Below are 26,233 nucleotides of genomic sequence, written 5' to 3'. Positions count from 1 at the left end.
ATTTTCTATGGCTCGCCGCTCAACGGGCAAGTCAGTCAAAGTCCATACTTTGTTTTCATACATGGATCCTATCTCGGATTTCATGGCTTCCAGCCATTTGTCGGAATCCAGGCCCGCCATCGCTTCTTCATAGTTCGAAGGTTCACCGTTGTCTAACAACATGATTTCCAAGACAGGGTTGCCGTACCACTCTGGTGCGGAACGTGTCCTTGTGGACCTACGAAGTTTAGTAGCAACTTGATCTGAAGTTTCATGATCATCATCATTAACTTCCTCTCTAGTTGGTGCAGGCACCTCAGGAACATTTTCTTGAGTTGCGCCATTTTCCGGTTCAAGAGGTAATACTTCATCAAGTTCTACTTTCCTCCCACTTACTTCTTTCGAGAGAAACTCCTTCTCTAGAAAGGATCCATTCTTGGCAACAAAGATCTTGCCTTCGGATTTGAGGTAGAAGGTATACCCAATAGTTTCTTTAGGGTATCCTATGAAGACGCATTTTTCCGACTTGGGTTCGAGCTTTTCAGGTTGAAGTTTCTTGACATAAGCATCGCATCCCCAAACTTTTAGAAACGACAGCTTAGGTTTCTTCCCAAACCATAATTCATACGGTGTCGTCTCAACGGATTTCGATGGAGCCCTATTTAAAGTGAATGCGGTAGTCTCTAAAGCATAGCCCCAAAATGATAGCGGTAAATCAGTAAGAGACATCATAGATCGCACCATATCTAATAGAGTGCGATTACGACGTTCGGACCCACCATTACGCGGAGGTGTTCCAGGCGGCGTCAGTTGTGAAACTATTCCACATTTTCTTAAGTGTGTGCCAAATTCGTGACTCAAGTATTCTCCTCCACGACCTGATCGCAAGAACTTGATTTTCATGTCACGTTGATTCTCAACCTCACTCTGAAATTCCTTGAACTTTTCAAAGGTCTCAGACTTGTGTTTCATTAAATAGACATACCCATATCTACTCAAGTCATCAGTGAGGGTGAGAACATAACGATAGCCACCGCGAGCCTCAACACTCATTGGACCGCACACATCAGTATGTATGATTTCCAATAAGTTGGTTGCTCGCTCCATTGTTCCTGAGAATGGAGTCTTGGTCATTTTACCCATGAGGCATGGTTCGCACGTGTCAAATGATTCGTAATCAAGAGACTCTAAAAGTCCATCTGCATGGAGCTTCTTCATGTGTTTGACACCTATGTGACCAAGGCGGCAGTGCCACAAGTATGTGGGACTATCATTATCAACCTTACATCTTTTGGTATTCACACTATGAATATGTGTAGCATTACGCTCGAGATTCATTAAGAATAAACCATTCACCATCGGAGCATGACCATAAAACATATCTCTCATATAAATAGAACAACCATTATTCTCGGATTTAAATGAGTAGCCATCTTGAATTAAACGAGATCCTGATACAATGTTCATGCTCAAAGCTGGCACTAAATAACAATTATTGAGGTTTAAAACTAATCCCGTAGGTAAATGTAGAGGTAGCGTGCCGACGGCGATCACATCGACCTTGGAACCATTCCCGACGCGCATCGTCACCTCGTCCTTCGCCAGTCTCCGCTTATTCCGCAGCTCCTGCTTTGAGTTACAAATGTGAGCAACCGCACCAGTATCAAATACCCAGGAGCTACTATGAGTACTGGTAAGGTACACATCAATTACATGTATATCACATATACCTTTTGTGATGCCGGCCTTCTTGTCCGCTAAGTATTTGGGGCAGTTCTGCTTCCAGTGACCACTTCCCTTGCAATAAAAACACTCAGTCTCGGGCTTGGGTCCATTCTTTGGCTTCTTCCCGGCAGCTTGCTTGCCGGGCGCGGCAACTCCCTTGCCGTCCTTCTTGAAGTTCTTACCCTTGCCTTTCTTGAACTTAGTGGTTTTATTCACCATCAACACTTGATGTTCCTTTTTGACTTCTACCTCTGCTGATTTCAGCATTGCAAATACTTCAGGAATGGTCTTTTCCATCCCCTGCATATTGAAGTTCATCACAAAGCTCTTGTAGCTCGGTGGAAGCGACTGAAGGATTCTGTCAATGACCGCGTCATCCGGGAGATTAACTCCCAGCTGAGTCAAGCGGTTATGTAACCCAGACATAGTGAGTATGTGCTCACTGACAGAACTGTTTTCCTCCATCTTACAGCTGAAGAACTTGCCGGAGACTTCATATCTCTCGACCCGGGCATGAGCTTGAAAAACCATCTTCAGCTCTTCGAACATCTCATATGCTCCGTGTCTCTCAAAACGCTTTTGGAGCCCCGACTCTAAGCTGTAAAGCATGCCGCACTGAACGAGGGAGTAATCATCGGTATGTGTCTACCAAGCGTTCATAACGTCTTGTTCTGCAGGGAGAGCAGGTGCTTCACCTAGCGGTGCTTGTAGGACATAATCTTTCTTGGCAGCTATGAGGATGATCCTCAGGTTTCGGACCCAGTCCGTATAGTTGCTGCCATCGTCTTTCAGCTTGGTTTTCTCTAGGAACGCGTTGAAGTTGAGGACAACATTGGCCATTTGATCTACAATACATGTTGTAAAGATTTTAGACTAAGTTCGTGATAATTAAGTTCATCTAATCAAATTATTCAATGAACTCCCACTCAGATAGACATCCCTCCAGTCATCTAAGTATAACATGATCCGAGTTAACTAGGCCGTGTCCGATCATCACGTGAGACGGACTAGTCAACATCGGTGAACATCTTCATGTTGATCGTATCTTCTATACGACTCATGCTTGACCTTTCGGTCTTCTGTGTTCCGAGGCCATGTCTGTACATGCTAGGCTCGTCAAGTCAACCTAAGTGTTTGCATGTGTAAATCTGTCTTACACCCGTTGTATGTGAACGTTGGAATCTATCACACCCGATCATCACGTGGTGCTTCGAAACAACGAACTGTCGCAACGGTGCACAGTTAGGGGGAACACTTTCTTGAAATTATTATGAGGGATCATCTTATTTACTACCGTTGTTCTAAGTAAACAAGATGCAAAAACATGATAAACATCACATGCAATCAAATAATAGTGACATGATATGGCCAATATCATATAGCTCCTGTGATCTCCATCTTGGGGCTCCATGCATCTTGTCACTGGCATGACACCATGATCTCCATCATCATGATCTCCATCATCATGTCTCCATGAAGTTGCTCGCCAACTATTACTTTTACTACTATGGCTAACACGTTTAGCAATAAAGTAAAGTAATTTACATGGCGTTTCTCAATGACACGCAGGTCATACAAAAAATAAAGACAACTCCTATGGCTCCTGCCGGTTGTCATACTCATCGACATGCATGTCGTGATTCCTATTACAAGAACATGATCTCATACATCACATATATATCATTCATCATTCATCACAACTTTGGCCATATCACATCACAGAACACTTGCTGCAGAAACAAGTTAGATGTCCTCTAATTGTTGTTGCAAGTTTTACGTGGCTGCAAGAGGGTTCTAGCAAGAACGTTTTCTTACCTATGTTAAAGCCACAATGTGATTTGTCAACTTCTATTTACCCTTCATAAGGACCCTTTTCGTCGAATCTGCTCCAACTAAAGTGGGAGAGACAGACACTCGCCAGCCACCTTATGCAACTAGTGCATGTTAGTCGGTGGAACCGGTCTCACATAAGCGTACGTGTAAGGTTGGTCCGGGCCGCTTCATCCCACAATACCGCTGAAGCAAAATAAGACTAGTAGCGGCAAGAAAGTTGACAACATCTACGCCCACAACAAATTGTGTTCTACTCGTGCAAAGAGAACTACGCATAGACCTAGCTCATGATGCCATTGTTGGGGAACGTTGCAGAAAACAAAAAAAATTCTCTACGTTTCACCAAGATCTATCTATGGAGTTCATCTAGCAATGAGTGATCGGATGCATCTACATACCTTTGTAGATCGCGAGCGGAAGCGTTCAAGAGAACAGGGATGAGGGAGTCGTACTCGACGTGATCCAAATCACCGGAGATCCTAGCGCCGAACGGACGGCACCTCCGCGTTCAACACACGTACGGTCAGCGTGACGTCTCCTCCTTGATCCAGCAAGGGTGAAGGAGAGGTTGATGAAGATCCAGTAGCACGATGGCGTGGTGGTGGAGGCAGCAGTCACCGCAGCAGGGCTTCGCCGTTCTACTGCGAGAGGGAGAGGTGTAGCAGGGGAGAAGGAGGCGCCAAGACTTCAGGGTGCGGCTGCCCTCCCTCCCCCCCTTTATATAGGCCCCCTAGGGGGGTGCGCCGACCCTAGGAGATGGGATCTCCTAGGGGGGCGGCGGCCAAGGGGGAGGAGTGCCCCCCAAGGCAAGTGGAGGCGCCCCCTCCCCTAGGGTTCCCAACCCTAGGCGCATGGGGGGCCCAAGGGAGGGTGCACCAGCCCACTATGGGCTGGTTCCCTCCCCACTTCAGCCCATGGGGCCCTCCGGGATGGGTGGCCCCACCCGGTGGACCCCTGGGACCCTTCCAGTGGTCCCGGTACAATACCGTTGACCCCCGAAACTCTCCCGATGGCCGAAACTGCACTTCCTATATATAATTCTTCACCTCCGGACCATTCCGGAACTCTTCGTGACGTCCGGGATCTCATCCGGGACTCCGAACAACTTTCGGATTACTGCATACTCATATCCATACAACCCTAGCGTCACCGAACCTTAAGTGTGTAGACCCTACGGGTTCGGGAGACATGTAAACATGACCGAGACGACTCTCCGGTCAATAACCAACAGCGGGATCTGGATACCCATGTTGGCTCCCGCATGCTCCTCGATGATCTCATCGGATGAACCACGATGTCGAGGATTCAAGCAACCCCGTATACAATTCCCTTTGTCAATCTGTATTTTACTTGCCCGAGATTCGATCATCGGTATCCCAATACCTCGTTCAATCTCGTTACCGGAAAGTCACTTTACTCATACCGTAATGCATGATCCCGTGACCAGACACTTGGTCACTTTGAGCTCATTATGATGATGCATTACCGAGTGGGCCCAGAGATACCTCTCCGTCATACGGAGTGACAAATCCCAGTCTTGATCCGTGTCAACCCAACAGATACTTTCGGAGATACCCGTAGTATACCTTTATAGTCACCCAGTTACGTTGTGACGTTTGGTACACCCAAAGCATTCCTACGGTATTCGGGAGTTACACGATCTCATGGTCTAAGGAAAAGATACTTGACATTGGAAATACTCTAGCAAACGAACTATACGATCTTGTGCTATGTTTAGGATTGGGTCTTGTCCATCACATCATTCTCCTAATGATGTGATCTCGTTATCAATGACATCCAATGTCCATAGTCAGGAAACCATGACTATTTGTTGATCAACGAGCTAGTCAACTAGAGGCTTACTAGGGACATGTTGGTGTCTATGTATTCACACATGTATTACGATTTCCGGATAACACAATTATAACATGAATAAAAGACAATTATCATGAACAAGGAAATATAATAATAATCCTTTTATTATTGCCTCTAGGGCATATTTCCAACAAATAATAATAGTGCACGTGCATTGGACTAAGCTGGAATCTGCAAGCATTCAATAAAAGGAGAAGACAAGGCAATATGGGCTCTTTTGTCAGATCAACAATAATGCATATAAGAGCCACCTCAACAATTTAATTATGGTCTTCTCCTATCGACTCCCAAAGAAAAGAAAAGAAATAAAACTATTTACACGGGAAAGCTCCCAACAAGCAAAAGAAGAACAAGAAATCTTTTTGGGTTTTCTTTTTAATTACTACTACAAGCATGGAAAGTAAACTAATTAAAAGCTACAACTAATTTTTTTTGGTTTTTCTTATAAACACACAAGAAGAAAGCATAAAAAGGAAAATAAACTAGCATGGATGATACAATGAAAAAGTATGAGCACCGACATCTAGCAATGAGTGTGTGAGCATAAATGTAATGTTGGTGAGAAAAACATACTCCCCCAAGCTTAGGCTTTTGGCCTAAGTTGGTCTACGGCCACGGCTGGCCTGGCGGATATCCATAATAATAGTTGTTGGGGTCATACTGTGATGAGGAAGAAGAAGGCTCAGATTGCCACTGGCTGACAATCATCTACGGATCCCACTGGTAATTAGACTGTCGTGAAGGATCAAATTGTGGTTCCGGCTCTGGCTCCTCGGCTGGTGCAGGGTTCCGGTAGGCATGGATAGCCGTCAACGGAACAAGGTACGTGCCTACAGTCAAATCAAACAAAGAAGGAGCAGGCAAGGTAATAGTCTCAGGATGATGTTTATTAAAGAACAATTGATATTTGAGCTCTCCTTCCCTATTCTTAACAATAAAATCATGTGCCACCATACTTTTATAATCTAGATAAACATGGGGCAGCACTTTTTCTTCCTTCTCAGCATGCCTAATAGGTATGTTAAAATATGCAACTAGGCGTGTAGCATAGATGCCTTCAAAGATGGGGCCCTTGGTACGGTTCAGACTTAACCGTTTGGCAATAATGCTGCCCATACTAAAAGAGGTATCACCGTATAAACCATGGTGCAAAATAATAATATCAGGGACACTCAGGTTTCCACAGTTTCCGCGACCATTAAGCAACGACTAGCAAATAATGCAAAGTAGCGTAAAACAAGAAAATGTATGTTAGTGATTCGTGCATCGGAAACCTTCCTTGTTTCCCCTACAGTGATAGTGTCAATAAATCCCTCCACATCCTCACGATGTGGTTCTTCTGTCTTGCCCCCAAAAGGGACTAAACAGATCCGATAAAAATCATAAAGTGACATCTCCTTATGCTCATCATATAAATAAAACTCCACCGTAGGTGGTGAGCTCCTAGAATGGAAATGAAAGTTTTGCACAAAGGTATTTGTGAGCAAGAGATACTGATCGTATTGGTCGTGGAGGAAAGCGGTAAGGCCTGCAGTCTGAGCCAATTCATGAAAATCTTCATAAATCCCGGCCGCTCTCAAGAAATCCTCGGAAGGCCATTCACACGCCCGAACCTCCGTGGTGCGAGGCAAATTATACTTAGGCTTCGGTGCCTTCTCCTTCGAGCTTTGGCTCGATGAGCCCCTCAAAAGTCTCCTCATCATTTTCTAAAAAATTATGAAATTTTTAGTAATTTCAAAATAGAAGTAAACCAAACTCAATAATATTGATAGCAACTACTCCTACAAGTGCCTAGGGCCTATATCATGCATCAAAACTACTTTTGACCATATAAATTTGACATGCAAGCTCAAGAACAGGGTCACCTAAACAGTAAAAATTTGCAATGAATAAAGCACTAGAACAAAAACTAATTGGACCAATGGAGGAGTCACATACCAAGGAACAATCTCCCCAAGCAGTTTTGTGAGAGGTGCTTTGAGCAAGGAGATCGAAAATGCCAGCAAGATGAGCTAGAACTCGTGCTTGAGCTGGTTATTCGTGTTTGTGGGAGGAAGATGAAGTGTGTGGATGCGGAAATAAGTGGAGGAGGGCCACCGTGGGCCCACGAGGCAGTGGGCACGCCCTCCACCCTCGTGGCAAGGTGGTTGGCCCCCTGGTGTGTTCTTTGTTCCATAAATCCTCAAATATTCTAGAAAAAATCATATTTAATTTTCAGGGCATTTGGAGAACTTTTATTTTCGAGGTATTTTATATTGCACAGATAATCAGATAACAAACAGAAAAATATTTATTTTATTTTATTTAATATAAATAACAGAAAGTAAAAGTGGGGTACAAAAGGTTGTGCCTTCTAGTTTCATCCATCTCATGATCATCAAAAGGAATCCACTAATAAGGTTGATCAAGTCTTGTTAACGAACTCATTCCGAATAACATGGAACTGGAGAAAGTTCGAATAACACTATGTTACCTCAACGGGGATATGCACATCCCCAATAATAAGAATATCATATTTCTTCTTGACAGTAGAAGAGGAAATTCAAAACCTCCAAATATAATCGATGGAATTTTTCCAATACAGTTGATACTATGAACTTGAGGTTGTTTCTTCGGAAAGTGTACTGTATGCTCATTACCATTAACATGAAAAGTGACATTGCCTTTAGTGCAATCAATAACAGCCCCTGCAGTATTCAAAAAAGGTCTTCCAAGAATAATAGCCATACTATCATCCTCGGGAATATCAAGAATAACAAAGTCCGTTAAAATAGTAACGTTTGCAACTACAACAGGCACATCCTCACAAATACCGACAGGTATAGCAGTTGATTTATCAGCCATTTGCAAAGATATTTCAGTAGGAATCAACTTATTCAAATCAAGTCTACGATATAAAGAGAGAGGCATAACACTAACACCGGCTCCAAGATCACATAAAGCAGTTTTAATATAGTTTCTTTTAATGGAGCATGGTATAGTGGGTACTCCTGGATCTCCAAGTTTCTTTGGTATTCCACCCTTAAAAGTATAATTAGCAAGCATGATGGAAATTTCAGCTTCCGGTATCTTTCTTTTATTTGTAATAATATCTTTCATATACTTAGCATAAGGATTGGTTTTGAGCATGTCAGTTAATCGCATATGCAAAAAGATAGGTCTAATCATTTCAGCAAAGCGCTCAAAATTCTCATCATCCTTTTTCTTGGATGGTTTGGGAGGAAAAGGCATGGGTTTCTGAACCCAAGGCTCTCTTTCTTTACCATGTTTCGTAGCAACAAAGTCTTTCTTATCATAATGTTGATTCTTTGATTGTGGGTTATCAAGATCAACAGCAGGTTCGGTTTCTATGTCATTGTCATTACTAGGTTGTGCATCATCATGAACATTATTATTAACATTATCATTAGTTTCAGGTTCATTACCAGATTGTGTTTCAGCATCAGAAATAGAAATATCATTTGGATTCTCAGGTGTTTCAACAATAGGATCACTAGAAGTATGCAAAGTCCTATCATTTTTCTTTTACTTCTTTTTAGAAGAGCTAGGTGCATCTATATTATTTCTCTGAGAATCTTGCTCAATTCTTTTAGGATGGCCTTCAGGATACAAAGGTTCCCGAGTCATTCTACCACCTCTAGTCATAACTCTAACAACATTATCATTATTCTTATTATTCAATTCATTGAGCAAATCATTTTGAGCTTTAAGTACTTGTTCTACTTGAGTGGTAACCATAGAAGCATGTTTACTAATAAGTTTAAGTTCACCTTTAACATTAGCCATATAATCACCCAAGTGTCCAAGCATATTTGAATTGTATTTTAATTGTCTACCAAAATAAGCATTAAAGTCTTCTTGCTTAGCCATAAATTTATCAAACTCATCTAAGCATGGGCTAGCAAACTTAGTAAACGGGATTAGTGCTTTATCATATCTATAGAGAGAATTTACCTTTACTACCAGTGTCGGGTTATCAAGACCATGAGTTTCTTCAATAGGTAAAGGATTAAGATTATATGTTTCTTCAACAGGCGGTAAATTAAGACCATGTATTTCTTTAATAGAAGGTAAATTATTAACATCTTCAGCTTTAATACCCTTTTCTTTCATAGATTTCTTTGCCTCTTGCATATCTTCAGGACTGAGAAATAGAATACCTCTCTTCTTCGGAGTTGGTTTAGGAATAGGCTCAGAAATTGGTTCCGAAGGTGTCCAATTATTTTTATTTGCCAACATATTATTCAATAGAATTTCAGCTTCATCCGGTGTTCTTTCCCTGAAAACAGAACTAGCACAACTATCCAGGTAATCTCTGGAGGCATCGGTTAGTCCATTATAAAAGATATCAAGTATTTCATTTTTCTTAAGAGGATGATCAGGCAAAGCATTAAGTAATTGGAGAAGCCTCTCCCAAGCTTGTGGGAGACACTCTTCTTCAATTTGCACAAAATTGTATATATCCCTTAAAGCAGCTTGTTTCTTATGAGCAGGGAAATATTTAGCAGAGAAGTAATAAATCATATCCTGGGGACTACGCACACAACCAGGATCAAGAGAATTAAACCATATCTTAGCATCACCCTTTAATGAGAACGGAAATATTTTAAGGATGTAAAAGTAGCGAGTTTTCTCATCTTTAGTGAACAGGGTAGCTATATCATTCAGTTTAGTAAGATGTGCCACAACAGTTTCAGATTCATAACCATGAAAAGGATCAGATTCAACCAAAGTAATTATACCAGGATCAACAGAGAATTCATAATCCTTATCAGTAACAAAGATAGGTGAAGTAGCCAAAGCAGGGTCAGGTTTCATTCTATTATTTAGAGATTCTTACTCCATTTAGCTAATATTCTTTTAAGTTCAGTTCTATTTTTGCAAGCTAAAATGGCCAAAGAAGCATCTTGATCAAATACATAACCCATAGAAATAGCAAGTGGTTCTTCATCATCACTTTCATCAGTATCATCAGATTCAATATTTTCAATTTCTCTAGCCCTAGCAAGTTGTTCATCAAGAAAAGCACTAAGTGGCATAGTAGTATCAAGCATAGAGGTAGTTTCATCATAAGTATCATGCATAGCAGAAGTGGCGTCATCAATAACATGCGACATATCAGAACGAATAGCAGAAGCAGGTGTAGGTGTCGCAAGCTTACTCAAAACAGAAGGTGAATAAAGTGCAGAGCTAGATGGCAGTTCCTAACCTCCCCTCGTAGTTGAGGGATAGATCTTGGTTATTGGATCTCTCAAATTCTTCATAATGATAAGCAGATATATATCCCAAGTGACTCAAAAAATAGAGCTATGCTCCCCGGCAACGGCGCCAGAAAATAGTCTTGATAACCCACAAGTATAGGGGATCGCAACAGTTTTCGAGGGTAAAGTATTCAACCCAAATTTATTGATTCGACACAAGGGGAGCCAAAGTATATTCTCAAGTATTAGCAGCTGAGTTGTCAATTCAACCACACCTAGAAACTTAATATCTGCAGCAAAATATTTAGTAGCAAAGTAATATGATAGTAGTGGTAACGGTAACAAAAGGTAAAGGTAGTAAAAGCAATGTTTTTGGTATTTTGTAGTGATGATAGCAATAGCAACGAAAAAGTAAATAAGCGAAGAACAATATATGGAAAGCTCGTAGGCAATGGATCGGTGATGGAGAATTATGCCGGATGCGGTTCATCATGTAACGGTCATAACCTAAGGTGACACAAAACTAGCTCCAGTTCATTGATATAATGTAGGCATGTATTCCGAATATAGTCATACGTGCTTATGGAAAAGAACTTACATGTCATCTTTTGTCCTACCCTTCCGTGGCAGCGGGGTCCTTACGGAAACTAAGGGATATTAAGGCATCCTTTTAATAGAGAACCGGAATAAAGCATTAACACATAGTGAATACATGAACCCCTCAAACTACGGTCATCACCGGTAAGTATCCCGATTATTGTCACTTCGGGGTTAACGGATCATAACACATAATAGGTGACTATAGACTTGCAAGATAGGATCAAGAACACTCATATATTGATGAAAACATAATAGGTTCAGATCTGAAATCATAGCACTCGGGCCCTAGTGACAAGCATTAAGCATAGCAAAGTCATAGCAACATCAATCTCAGAACATAATGGACACTAGGGATCAAACCCTAACAAAACTAACTCGATTATATGATAGATCACATCCAACCCATCACCGTCCAGCAAGCCTACGATGGAATTACTCACGCACGGCGGTGAGCATCATGAAATTGGTGATGAAGGATGGTTGATGATGATGATGGCGACGAATTCCCCTCTCCGGAGCCCTGAACGGACTCCAGATCAGCCCTCCGAGAGGTTTTAGGGCTTGGCGGCGGCTCTGTATCGTAAAACGCGATGATTTCTTCTCTCTGATTTTTTCTCCCCGAAACTCAACATATGAAGGTGTAGTTGGAGTCGGAGAGGCAACAGGGGGGCCACGAGGTAGGGGCGCGCCCTAGGGGGGCAGACGCGCCCCCCACCCTCGTGGCAAGGTGGTGGGGCCCCTGACCTTCATCTTTGGCAGGTATTTTTTCTTATTTTCTGAAAAGTGTCTCCGTGAAGTTTCAGGTCATTCCGAGAACGTTTGCTTCTGCACATAAATAACACCATGGTAGGTGTGCAGCGCGCGGCGGCGGCGAGTGGATCGGGCGGCGGCCGAACCCTGGCTGATACCAGGTTGAAACACAGAGTTTAGGGTTTTGCGTGAGTGGTTGACATCCAGCCTCACGTCTCAATATATAGATGATCACAATTACAATTACATATGTATACAAATACATGTATAAAGACAATATACTAGACCCTACTTTACATACTCTACTATTTTCAAGGGGCAAACTGGCAAAGAAAATACGGGCGGTGTAAGTATCAATGTGAATTTGGGATCGACTCTGCCTCCGTTGTGATCGAGTTGCTGCTTATGCCCGCGGAGGTTTCCAGGCTCCGTGTGGCTTCGTCCGCTCATATATGCTCACCTATGCACCTCTAATTCCATTGCGATCAAGGTGTTCTTTTAGGTGCCAACAACAAGATGGCGACTGCGGGAGCTCGACCCGCCATGGCCGTCTTCCTCCTCGCCGCGGTCTCGGCCTGCCACACCGCGTCATGCCTGGTTCGGCGCACGGGCTTCGATGCCGCCGGGTGTCAGCCCAGTGGCTACCTCCCGGGCAGGTCCGGCAACTGCGAGATGAGCAACAGCCCGGACTGCTGCGTCGACGGCAGGCAGTACGTGCAGTTCCTCTGCTCGCCGCCGGTGTCCGCGACCACGCCGGCCGTTCTGACGCTCAATAGCTTCGAGAAGGGCAAGGACTGAGGCCATCCGTCCGAGTGCGACAACGCGTACCACGACGACTCGGAGATGGTCGTCGCCCTCTCCATCGGCTGGTTCAATGGCATGTCCCGCTGCGGCCGCACCGTCATGATTACCGCGAAGGGTGGCAGCTCAGTGAGCGCAAAGGTGGTGGACGAGTGCGACTCCGTCCACGGTTGTGATGCCGAGCACAACTACGAGGAGCCATGCGTCAAGAACGTCGTAGACACCTCACCGGCGGTGTGGGGCGCCCTGGGTCTGGACCAGAACATCGGTATTCAGGATGTTACCTGGTCTGATGAGTAAACGATTTTGACCATATATTTATTCGTGTTCCCGTCAAAAAAGAAATTCTTTTGTTTATTCTAAAATTTATCATTACTAAAAAAACATATATGTAGTGATGAATAGTAAGGTACAACAATCAGGAGTTGCATCAAGCATAAATAAAAGTTACTCCCTCCTTCTCATAATGTAAAACGTTTTTTCAAGATAGCTTGAAAAAACATCTTACGTTATGAGACAGAGTGGTACGTAATAAAGTATTTACTATGCCTTGGCGAAAGAATGTTCAGCCAACCTCAATTGCCAGCAATTTCCTTCTATACAATAAAAATCCTCTCAACTGGGAGGTAGCATCCAGTGACGGAGCTACAGGGTGGCCAGGGGGGCCGCGGGGCCCACCCTGGGATTTTTGTCAGCCCATATACCTATGGATCGTTGGCTGGGCCAGATAAAAAATAATGGCCCAAAACACTTACGTGTTACGAATGCAGCCACAGCCCACGGCCACTTCGTCATCTACATTGAGGCAATGGATTGCGTTAGCAGAACCAGCCGCGGAGCCACCTCGTCCCTAGTCCCGATGCCCTTGCAGTCGGGGAGCCCCTCCCGCCTCGCCAGTGGCGGTCGCCGGCGCCCAGCTGCTGAGGAGGTTCCGCCTGCCTCCTCTCCTCCCCCTTGCGAGCTGAGTGTGCCCCTGCTCTGCGTGGCTGCACCCCTACCCCGCGCGGCCGCCTGATGCCCGTGCAAAGCCGGCAGCGGCTGCCCATTGCCCCAGTCCGGCGGCAGCACCTCAGCAGGTGAGCCTGATTTAAGGTCTCAAATACCCAATTTTATTTTTGATTTAGGTTTTTTTGCTGTGCTATCTATCCTATAGATGAACCGACCAACAACATAATTTTGTGCATCAATTCTTCCCCAAATAGCTTTATTGATAGAAAAATTCTTATTGCAGAATTGTTCGAAGAATGAAGAGGACCAAAGACATTGTTTCTCTTTTTCAGAGAGAAGTTGTGAAGAAAGGGAAGAAACATAATCTTTTTGAACTTAAGGTATGTACTTACAATGGTCCATGTAGTATGTACTATGTAGGCTTATTTATGTTAAACTTAGACTTAATTGAGAATTTAGTGTGTTTGTCAGACCATATTGATCTATTTTTGTGTGATACGGGTAATTAGTTAGATCATTTGTCATAGTATTTGTTATCAATTTTTTTCCTTTAGGGCGGACCACCCTGTTCTCAAATGCTAGCTCCGCCACTGGTAGCATCCAAACACATAAAAAATATTGAAGTACTTGACTTACATTACATATTTGTATGATCTGGTACAAATAAGGCATGAATATTAAATCTTATATTTATTATGTTCTGCAGTGCTCCACTTAGCTCTACCCAAGGCATTGTATACACAACCTCCATGCCTAATTTGAATGTAAAACCAGCTGAATGTAAAAAAATGTATCCCCACTGTATACAAAGAATGTAAAATGTGTATGGTAAAAGTACACGACAAAACGTATATTTGAAAAAAATATGTATTTTTTAAATGCTAACTGTGTATAAAAAATAATGTTCCAGATGGGTACAAAAATGTACAAGGTGCATGAAAAATAGTCATCAAAAGCATATACTGAAAAAAATAATGTTAATCATGTATTTAGAAAATGTTAAACATGTGCGAAAATGTACTTTATGTATACAAAAAATGTACAGTGTATATGTAAAAAAAATATAAACATATATTTTACAACATGCTAATCATGTACTACCTCCATCCGGGTTTATTAAGCCCCTTGTATTTTGGGTTCAAGTTTGACCATATATTTAACTAAAAATATATAAAGTATATGCTACAAAAAGTATATTGTTGTATTTGCATTTGAAAGAGGTATTCTTTGATATAGTTTTCGTGACATATAGTGTATATTTTATTAGTTAAATACATGATTAAGCTTTGGCTCAAAATGAAAGGGGTCCTAATAAACCCGGAAGGGGGTAGTATTTTAAAACTGTTCAATGTGTACAGAAAGATGTTTCATATATGAAAAAAAGCACACAACCAAACATATACTTAAAAATGTCAAATATGTAAAAAAAAGTAGATATATATGAAAAATTTATAATTTGTATTGAAAAAAGTAGACATGTATTAAATAAGGAAAAGGGAAAAAGGAAACCATACAAAAAACACATAAAAAGAAAGAAATTTAAAAGACAAACAAAAACCGAAGAAAAAATCGATGGAAACATTTTAAAAGTTGAGGGGCATGAAAAATTAAATAAAACACATAGAAAAGGAAAGAATAAAAAAAACATTGAAAACCAATGAAAGCTGCAAAGAGAAACACGGAAAAAGAAAAAAAACATTGAAACCCATAAAGAAAAATATATACAAAAATAAAATAATAGAAAATCTATGGAAACGAAAAGAAAACCATAGAAATTGTAAAGAAACACATAAAAGAAAGAACACAAAACCTGATAAAAAAACGTAAAGAAAAACACAAAAAAGAAAAGAAAGACGAAATCCGATGAAACCCGGACCAGTCCAACCAACAGACAGAAACAAGAAAAAGATTCCCCCAAAAAAACAAGAAAAAGAACCAACGAAACTCTACAGCGAGCTAGCTAGCGAACGAACCAAAAAAAAAACCCGGGCAAGATCTCCAGCCGAGACTTCACTTACGCTTCGTCATGAGCGATACATAGAACAGTTTGCAGTGAACTCAGCTTGGGCCGTCTTCAGTTTGGTCAGAGTGAACGCGCTCTCGCACTGTGTGCGCCACGACATAAGACCGACCGGTTCCTTCTTCCACTGCATGTCTGCATGTCTTCAGTTAACCACACCCGCAAACTGTTTACTGTTTACTGTGCCCTCTCTCACTCCAAAAATAGACCAGCGCGCGCTACGGCATGAACCATGGCAGCCACTCGCTCGCCGCTAGCAAACCCACCAATTACCGCCATCGGTCTGCCTCCCCTCTCGTGCGGCGATCGATCCCGTCTTCTTCCTCCTGATTCTCGACCGAGGTGTCGTACGTCGGTTTGCAACGTCGGCTGATCGATCGGACGCGTGGCCGCCGGGTCGATGATGGCAAGCTACTGGTGCCGGCGGCCCTGCGAGTCGTGCAGCACGCGGGCGATGGCGGGCAGCGTGGTCGGCCAGCCGGTGGCGCCGGGGCAGCGGGTGACGGTGCTGACCATCGACGGGGGCGGCATCCGCGGCATCATCCCGGGCACCATCCTCGACTTCCTCGAGGCCAAGCTGCAGGAGCTGGACGGCCCGGGCGCGCGCCTGGCCGACTACTTCGACTGCATCGCCGGCACCAGCACCGGCGGCCTCATCACCGCCATGATCACCGCGCCCGGCAAGGACGGCCGCCCGCTCTTCGCCGCCAGGGACGTCAACCGCTTCTACCTCGACAACGGGCCCTACATCTTCCCTCAAAGGCGAGAGCACGAACGATCTCATCTCATGGACATGGATCGTGCGAGCTGAACTGGTGGTTGATGTGTGGATTGTGTTGAGCTGTGCCAGGAGGTGCGCGCTCGCCGCGGTGACCGCATCGCTGAGGCGGCCGAGGTACAGCGGCAAGTACCTGCACGGCAAGATCAGGAGCATGCTCGGCGAGACGAGGCTGTGCGACGCGCTCACCGACGTCGTCATCCCCACCTTCGACGTCAAGCTTCTCCAGCCCATCATCTTCTCCACATACGACGTATATATGCTAATTTTATACTTGGATCATGGATCAGACAGACATGGGGCTAAAAACGTGATGGATCATGTGTGCGTGCGTGCAGGCCAAGAGCATGCCCCTGAAGAACGCGCGGCTCGCCGACATCTGCATCGGCACCTCCGCCGCCCCGACCTACCTCCCCGCGCACCACTTCCACACCCACGACGGCAACGGCAAGGAGCGCGAGTACAACCTCATCGACGGCGGCGTCGCCGCCAACAATCCGGTAACCAATCAAGCGTCTGTCCGTCTGTCAGATGTTCAGACACGCTTGCCCGACCCGATCACACTGATGAACTGAGCTGTGACAAACGCAGACGATGGTGGCGATGACGCAGATCACCAAGAAGATGATGGGCAAGGACAGGGAGGAGCTGTACCCGGTGAAGCCGTCGGACTGCGGCAAGTTCCTGGTGCTGTCCGTCGGCACCGGCTCGACGTCCGACCAGGGGCTGTACACGGCGAAGCAGTGCTCCCAGTGGGGCATCATCAGCTGGCTCCGCAACAAGGGCATGGCGCCCATCATCGACATCTTCATGGCCGCCAGCTCCGACCTCGTCGACATCCACGCCGCCGTGCTCTTCCAGTCGCTGCACAGCGACGGCGACTACCTCCGCATCCAGGACAACTCGCTCCACGGCCCGGCGGCCACGGTGGACGCTGCCACGCCCGAGAACATGGCGGAGCTCCTCAGGATCGGCGAGCGGATGCTGGCGCAGAGGGTGTCCAGGGTGAACGTCGAGACCGGGAGGTACGAGGAGGTAAAGGGGGCCGGGAGCAACGCCGACGCGCTCGCCGGGTTCGCCAGGCAGCTCTCCGACGAGAGGAGGACAAGGCTCGAGCGCCGGCGTGGTGGCGCCGGCCGTCTGAAATCCAGACGCTGACCTTGTAGCTTAGCGTGGCTTAGTTTCATTTATTTTCTATATAAATTTTTGGCGGGGATAGATAGAGAAAGCTTTTCACATGGATAATGAAAGGAAATGATGAGCTCAAGAAAAATAACAACACTTTTTTTTGCGTAGTCAAGAAAAAATAACAAGACTTGATGAAACCAAAATGCCTCTCAATTGGTCACCATGGCAATTGTATATCCCTTTCGACATCATCATCATGAATAAATCAACAGTGAACAAGAGAGCAAACGACCAACAAAAATTTACACAAAGCCTCCTACCTATTTCGGCAAGCTTCAAAATAAATGAATGGATTGCAGCATAGAAAGAAAAGAAAAACCTGACCTATACAACAGAACACTGGGAACATCGGTTAGACGATCGTCGGGACTCTGCCTGCTTGCCGGCTTCAGTCCGCGGATCATCGCAAACAGTAACTTGCACAGGCAAGGCTGCAAATGTGCTCACCTTACAGTGACTGTATCCTTGCTTCCACTGCACAGGCTTGAATTGGCCAGGCACTCGTGGGGGTTAGCGTAGAAATAATCCTCCTCTTTCGGCTTGTTTTCGAGTTTTCGCCGACAGGACGGTTGGACCACACGGCCTCTATGAACTTCTTGGACAGAAGATGTAAAATTCTCCCAAGAAATTGTCTTGTTGTTGTACAAGTCTATAAGTTCAACTAGTTTCCGTCGGTCTGGCAACACGCTTTTTCGGAAACCCAGGAACCTGAAGATAGAAATTCAACCAGATAATTATGACCAGATGATACTATTTATTTATTTTTATAAAGAGTAAACTAGTACAAATCTTGCTGCAGAAGATGGCTATATCTACACACTATATCTTGAAAAGCTATTTGATTGTTTTTATAAGATGAAATCTTGCTGTATAGATACCTTCTGTGGCCTTCAACAAGTTTCGCCATGTTACCATCATAGGTAGGAAGGAACACATCACTAGCAGTGGATACAATGAAATCGAGTGCAGCCATCTGAGAAGAATGGTTTTGAAACTGGCGCAGAGGTTCTGAATCTAGCAGCATCTCTTTTCTTACCTGAAAGATAATCGGTATTGCTTATATTAGCAGGTTTGGTCCATACAGGGGGAGTATCACACTCTAGACACATGGCATGGAAGGTCAGAAACTGTAAGCAATGCTGGCAGAAACGAGCAAAATCTCACTTGCAATTGAATAGTCAGGAGTTGCACTATAGTTATTGCCACGAAACATGAACAAGCCAATGTAGTTGACAAAGTGTTGGACACACTTACAAGTTTTGGAAAAGCAGCTCGTAATGGTTTCAATCTCTTTTCTCCCCCGTAAATTTCACCAGCAGCAATGTATATGAGAGTATCCTTTTCAAAGCCCAGTGCTTTCAAAACCAGTGACGTCTCCTCAGGCGTAAGTGGGCATAGTCCTTCTGATCTCTTGGTTTTCGAATCAATTTCTTTATCTCTCCACCATGGATATGCATATCTGATTGATAGAAAAAAAAGTAGGATTCTGGTGATTCAAAGTTTGTGCATCAGTTTTCAGCTCAAGAAAAACAGCAAGACCAAGATAAGATGGCACTTAGACAATTTGACTATGCTAACAACAGATGAGCAATTGAATTTCTATTCCATTGACATGAATCCATCATGAAATGGGAAACTATGTATGAAAAAGCGCCATTTGTTGAGACTGATACTGATGTTACACTGCATCCGGCTCTAAACATTAGCAATAAAAACTTGAGAAATGTATGCAGGGCCACAGGAACAAACTAATATATACAACATCTATGTAACCATTGCTCGTATCTGTAGATAAGTCAAGAATCAATAAAGTAATCATTATCCTTCTTCTCTGAGGAATTACTTGATTCAGTATCAAAAAGGCTGCTATGTATTTATTGATGTTAGGTGAAAGACTGTACACCGAAAATTGTACCTCATTCTTTTGAGTTCCTCGGCTTCTTCAGGATTAAGGCCATGATTGCAACCAGAAAATGCGAGCATGTCCATCTCATATCGTAAATGCAATGCCACAAATGATCCCTTGTCTCGAAGTTTCTGTACCAATTTATTCCCCAGTGCCTCAATTTGAGGGGTAAACTTCAGAGCACGAAAATTAACACGGCATCTAACAAGTTGAAGCTCAGTACTGATGCCATTGTTTGCTAACCGAGCATCTGTCTTGTTAAAGTGTATGACTTTATATTTGCTGAAGAGTGGTAAGATCTGCACAAGTGAGAGACTATGAAGAGCACATAGCAATACATGTACCATAAAGCAAGGATGGATCCCAGATAAGCTGACAAACCTGGTGCAAGTAGTATTTCTCATCTGACCAGCTCACAGGTGACATGTCCAGCATGATGCCTGAATCTGTTGGACCAAACCTCTTTGGCAGCCGTTTGACAATGCGCACTTCATCTCTTAATGAGGTAATGAAATGCCTCACATCAAATATGTCTCCAAAATTGCTGAAAAGCATACAGAACACTAGCCGCTTAAGATATCAACCTGGTTAATACATAGAGCACCTCTTCAAGAAAATGGAATGAACCTCTGATCAGCCCAGAATGATCTCTTGTCAAGCTCTGGCACAACCATCGTGAGGTTTAGCAAACGCGCCACTGCCACCATGTCACATATCTTAATAAGAGAGATTCAAAATGAGAAGGGTTAGAATGGGAAAGCTAGGATTGAAAAGCGCAAGTAAGCACAGACAACTGACCTCTGAACGCATCTGATTAAGACCCCCATTGCAGGATATCTTCAGATAGCCATTGCTTTTGTAGATTCCTGGAGAAAAAGTCGCAATTACTGTTGGTGGCGAACTGGCGATTGACTGAAATAGTAACATCTTGACAAAATTTTGCAAGCCCTTGAATAAGTATCTCAACAAAACATCAAGGTAACTGCGGCTTCTATTCCCCCCGCCCACCGAGATATCAATCAGTTAATTTTCCCATTTTTCATGCCTTCCAGAGCGAACCATTTTGTTTCTCACTAAAGGCAGCTAAGCTTTCAGCAGCAGCCCCTCTAACTTCACAAATTTGGTACTATATATTTCTTTCTTTGGTAGGAAACTTGGTATGAATTTGGGGAAGGGTGATCACAAAAATGCACCCACTCTTACATGTATCATTTCAAAATTGAATAACTTCATCACTTATTTGCTCGTAGATACAATACTGACCGATAAAATTTAGCCAGTAGATGCAAGAACTAATCGATAAAATTTACTAGCCAGTGGTAACAAAAATTAGGCGGAAAGGCACGCACTTGGGGGCGGCGGCGGGGGAGGGGGCGAGGAAGGCGGCGGCGAGGGGCCGGGCGCGCTGCCGGCGAGGCCGAAGAGGGAGAGGAGGCGGCCGACGGCGACGAGCTGCGCGACGGAGGCCCAGAGCAGCAGGGCGACGCAGCCCGCCACGAGCCAGAACCTAGGCCTGGACCGCGCCATCGCAGCCTCACAGCCGGCGCCGCCCCCCGATCGGCGCCGGCATTTCTGGAGGTCGCGGCGGCGGCGGCGGCGGCGGCTCCGGAGGATCTCGGGGACGGGGAGGGGCCCGTTGGGAGCTAAGATCTTGTTGGCCTAGCTGTGGGGAGACTGGGGCGCAGGCGCACACAGAGAGAGAGAGAGAGTGTGTGTGTGTGTGTTGCTGCGGCCTGCGGCCTACGCGTTTGGCTTTTGTGGCTTGTGTTGTTGGTAAGCTGGCTGGTAGGAGGAGGACCGGCGGCTTGGCTTGGCTTGGCATGGACTATCCTTAGCCAAGCGTGTGATCACTAGGTGGGCTACGCTTAGCACACCGCACTACACTGGTGGAGTAGTACTCCCCAAATCTTGTAATATGAGAGCAACTCCAACGGACAGACCCAAACGGACGGCGTTTTTGCCCGCTTTTTGTTCGTCTGAGTCGGTCCGGCGGACACAAATGTCCGGCGTTGTGTGTGGGTCGGCGCGAGCGGCCAACGCTGGCGTTGTGTGTGGGTCGGCGCGAGCGGCCAACGCTGGCCCGACCCATTTCATCGGCGCGCCAAAAAAAGTATTGCAAGCATTTTGAAAATAAATACATGCATTGAATTAAACATAAAAGCCGGCCACCAAGGCCCGTGAAAGTCCACATTACATTAATTAAAATACTAAAAACTAGATGACGCGCTGCCCTAGGCGTCCTCCGCAGCGGCGGCGTCTGCGTCGGGACCGGTGAGGTCGATCAACGTCGGCGCAGGGCCGACCCAGGGGAACGTCGTGTTCCAGACGGCGGTGATGTCGGGCTTTGCCGCCGCTGCCTGTGTCGCCGCTGCCTGGGCCTGGCGCGCCTCCTCTTCGGCCTCGCGCTCGAGCATCTGCAGGCGCTGGCCCTCCCGACGGTCCTCGGCAAGCCGAACGCGGCGCCAGTGGTCGAGGTAGGCCGCCCCCTGCTTCTCCGTCGCCCCGAGCCAGATCGGCGGAGCGCTGACCCATTCGCGGACTATTCCGGTCCAGGAGTAGCGCTTGATGTAGGCCGGCTCCTCCGGCTCGGCTTTCGGCGGGGACGGCGGGGCCACCGGCGGCACGACGCAGTCGCCCGCCGCGGAGAGGGCCATGGCCTCCGTCATGGCAGCCTCGAAAGCCGCCTCGTCCGCCTCCCTCCACCGCTCCTCCTCCTCGCTCTCATTGATGCCCGCTTGGTAGGCGGCCTCGGCCTCCTGGTCCTCGTCGCGGACGACGAGGGCGGGCGGCGGCAGGCTGTGGTCGACGCCGCGGACGCCGCGTCGCCTCGCCTCCTCGTGCTCGATGGCGAACCATCGAGCCCAGTTGAGCGAGTCGACGGCGAAGCGCGGGTCGGCGCACTGCTCCTCGCTCAGCAACGCCCGCCGGCGCCGCACCTCCTCTGCATGGGCCCTGGTCGTCCGCGGCGCCGCCGGCACTGGGATCCTCTCCGAATCCAAATGCCAGTCGTGCGGCAGCGTCACGTCCGGGTACGGCAGAGGCACGCGGTGGTGCCAGTGCCACTCGGCGTGGTGCACCGACACGTTAATGCGCTGCCTCTATCGGGGAGCGCGCGCCGGCGCGGGAAGGGCGGGGAGGGAGGGGGAATGGCGGGCGGGGGCTTTGCCCTTGCGGCTACTGCCGACGCCGGAGAAGAAACCCATGCTGGCGGTGGCTAGGGTTGTTGCCAGCGTGGGGGCAGGGGTGGCCAGATGAGGACAGGGGCGAGTGGTAGTGGATGAGGACGGCCCCGCCGCACGCCCGGCTTAAAAAAGGACGATCGCCATCGCTGACGCGTGGGCCCAAGGTGGGCGGTCGTCATAAATTATGTTGACCGTAGTAGTTGGACAGCCGCCAGGTGGGGACGCGGCGGACGGCGAGGAGACGCGCGGCGCGTCCGCTTCGCGTCCGCGCCGACGCATTCCATGCGCAATATTGGGCCGGAAATGGGTCAGCGCGGACGCCGGACGAACACGATTTGAGTTTGGGTCGGCGCGTTGGGCCGCCACTTTTGTCCGCGCCGATCCAAATAGACACAGGCGGACCAAATGGTCGCTCCATTAAAGTTGCTCTAAAAGCGTTTTTGACATTAGTGTAGTGTTATGTTTTTGACACTACACTTATATTATGAAATGGAGAGAGTACATAACAACATAATGAGATGGGCGAGTCCAAGATTTGGGGAGCTTTTTAAAGCTAGGTTTTCTAGGCTTGCGATTCTCATAGTTTTTCCGTAGTAGTATAGAATAAAAATAATATCAACTTGTACGGTAGTTGTCAACATGCCCAGTGATAATTTACGGACTGAGATCCAGTGACTTCCCATGAGCACCGATGAAAAACATAGTTACATGCCCCCTCTTTTTGCCCGTCCGATTGAGAATCAATGGGCGGATGAAGGTAAACATTACTCGCGGTATAGTGTATAAGCATAGTCGTGTTCAAGTACCTGTAAAGTGTTTTTAACAATGGTTGTTCTGGGCTGTCCATTTTTATCCAATGGCCATGTTATGCCATGTCACGGCATCTTTGTCCGTAGTTTACCATTTTATTCCGTCACGCTAACTCGTTGAGTGAAAGAACACTCACCCCCCTCCCCTCCCCCTCAATCCTTTGAAAAGATCTAGTTCCATTTATCAACTGATAAAACAACAAAACACAAAAACAGCTTACATATGCAGTCGTCCGAAGTTTAAATAAGAAAAAAGAAACTACCACTAGTGCAGAACCGGGCAATAGCACCGGTTCGTAAGGCCCTTTAGTGCCATTTCGGTAACCGACACTAAAGTGTGGGCACTAAAGGTCCCCCCCTCTTAGTACCGGTTCAGCACGAACCGATGCTAAAGGGCAACCACGTGGCACGAGTCAGCTCCGGGGGCAGGGAGCCTTTAGTACCGGTTGGTAACACCAACCGGTATTAAAAGGTTGGGGGGTTGGGTTTATGATTTCTTTTTCATTTAATTTTGTGTTTTCCATTTAATTCTTTTTCATTTGGAGTCACATTGTCTTGTACTACAAATTCTGTTTTTGCCTACTAGCTAGCTACATGTTTTTGCTTACATATGCCCGCTTAATTAAGACGTGCAAACGTGTGTACATGCAGATTTCACTAGATCTTGTTAATCATTAAAGTTGATGAAGGAACAGTTGAAGTACTAGACTCACTACTTAAAAAACCAAGTGACTACACCATCGTGTCTAGGATAGTCAACAGATAATTTCAATCATTATTAACTATATCTCAGTCTATTTAGTTCGTCATTTCCTGATATGAACTATTTAATAACCCCTTTATTCATTTTCTTTGTCGGCAGGCAAGGCTTGGGCAAAGTTCATCAGCGTCACTCCAGGCCAATGGAAAAAAATATTTGAAATGGTATCGACTCAAGGTAAGTAATTAAGTAGTACTATCTAGCTAGCTGCCATCTCTTTAATTATCATGCTTGATTAATTATTATCTGATCAAATTCCATTCTCGTAAAGGCCTTGAAGCAGGCGCCGGGGAATAATCTGTGTGCATACTACGTTTGCGAGAACATTCACATGATGACGTCCGAAAGGAGCAGATCTCAAAGACAGGAGTGGGTACGTTTGTCAGAATACTATTTACAATTTTTACACCATTATCGATATCTTGTCACACAACTAATACACATGCATATTGATCTCCTTCTTAACAGTTCAAAGAGGTGCGGGAGCAGCTCCTACCAGAGGACCGCATAGAAGCAATTCAAGAGGAAATAGCAGAATTTTTGCTCGACCAGGTCATAGATTCCAAAGGAGAATACTATTACCCGCTACCGCCCCCATGAACCACTTCCAATTGTCAACGTGCTCCGAAGGCACCAAATAGGCTAATGCCACTGGCTCCGAAGGCACCAATTAAAAGAAATTGTATATAGCTACCTAATTTTATACATACACACATGTGTATATATATGTGTGTATTAATGGTGGTTGTAAGACATTTGATGATATATATATATATATATATATATATATATATATATATATATATATATAAAGCATCGAGACTCTCCACCAGAGCACCACTTCCTTCGTAGTCTAGCCACCACCACTACTAGTAGAATAGCCAAGAAGGCGCTTAGTTCGCCAAGAGTTTGAAGGTAATTTCCTAGTTGTGTGTAATCCCTTCGGGGCCTCCCGAAAGGGAAAACCATATGTAAATTATGTTGTTGAAATGATGTAGTTTCTTGGTTTCACTTAGTGCTTTTATTTATGAATTTATGGGACGAGTTCTTATGCTAGAGATTCTATAGGAGAAACCTCTGCGTGTGTAGTTCTCTGTGTAGCCAGAGTGGCGTTTGAATGAGAACCTTGTGGCCGTAGAGAAGTGTTCCCTTCGGGTGGAACTGCTTGGGAAGACGATAGGAATTTACCCCATAAATTTGCAATTAAAACTGCTAAGTGAACGTAACTAGCTACATCTGATGCAACATAATGAAAAATATGGTGAGTACTGAGTAGGATTTTACACCTTTGCGCACATCGCCGGACGAATTGTTGGCCTCGCCAGCCTCTAAATAGATCATGCATTAAATATATAATCAAGTTAGAACGTGAAGGTAATCATATTGAATTAAATATTATTGTGAATAGTGGAATACTATTCCAAATAGTGTATTCAATAGTGGAGCACTATTGTGAATAGTGCCCTACCTAGTGAATAGTAAATACTATTCAAGATAAAAAGAATACATGTCTACCACTTCCACCTAATCCCAAATTAACCTAATTAAAATCTAATCACATAGTAACTATAAATACCAACAATATATGGAAAAAAAATTATTATTTATTCAAACGCCACTCTGGCTACACAGAGAACTACACACGCAGAGGTTTCTCCTATAGGATCCCTGGCATAAGAACTCGTCCCATAAATTCATAAATAAAAGCACTAAGTGAAACCAAGAAACTACATCATTTCAACAACATAATTTACATATGGTTTTCCCTTTCGGGAGGCCCCGAAGGGATTACACACAACTAGGAAATTACCTTCAAACTCTTGGCGAACTAAGCGCCTTCTTGGCTATTCTACTAGTACTGGTGGTGGCTAGACTACG

At 45.2% G+C, this 26,233-nt stretch overlaps 2 protein-coding genes and 1 pseudogene across 2 annotated transcripts; 2 read left to right on the top strand and 1 right to left on the bottom strand.

Annotated features, from left to right (window-relative positions):
* The first annotated feature begins 12,506 nt into the window (after positions 1-12,506).
* Positions 12,507-13,064, top strand: LOC119283351 (annotated as a pseudogene).
* Positions 13,065-16,008: 2,944 nt separating this feature from the next.
* LOC119288534 (patatin-like protein 1) lies at positions 16,009-17,668 on the top strand. Its single transcript, XM_037568139.1, has 4 exons — positions 16,009-16,494; positions 16,583-16,763; positions 16,849-17,010; positions 17,102-17,668. The coding sequence occupies exons 1-4, from the start codon at positions 16,133-16,135 to the stop codon at positions 17,666-17,668; spliced, it is 1,272 nt and encodes a 423-aa protein (XP_037424036.1). The 5' UTR covers positions 16,009-16,132.
* A 158-nt stretch (positions 17,669-17,826) lies between these two features.
* On the bottom strand, positions 17,827-21,344 carry LOC119284612 (rhamnogalacturonan I rhamnosyltransferase 1-like). The gene is made up of 8 exons (XM_037563756.1): positions 20,954-21,344; positions 20,403-20,470; positions 20,232-20,320; positions 19,986-20,148; positions 19,614-19,903; positions 18,953-19,157; positions 18,577-18,734; positions 17,827-18,406 (listed from the first exon to the last, which is right to left on the bottom strand). Exons 1-8 carry the CDS (start codon positions 21,129-21,131, stop codon positions 18,142-18,144), a joined length of 1,416 nt encoding a protein of 471 aa, XP_037419653.1. The 5' UTR covers positions 21,132-21,344; the 3' UTR covers positions 17,827-18,141.
* Between the last annotated feature and the right edge of the window lie 4,889 nt (positions 21,345-26,233).

Source organism: Triticum dicoccoides, chromosome 4A (genome assembly GCF_002162155.2).
Source record: "Triticum dicoccoides isolate Atlit2015 ecotype Zavitan chromosome 4A, WEW_v2.0, whole genome shotgun sequence".
Lineage (NCBI taxonomy): Eukaryota > Viridiplantae > Streptophyta > Magnoliopsida > Poales > Poaceae > Triticum > Triticum dicoccoides.
The sequence above is the reverse complement of the archived record's forward strand: the minus strand, read 5'-3'. Positions and strand labels throughout refer to the sequence as shown.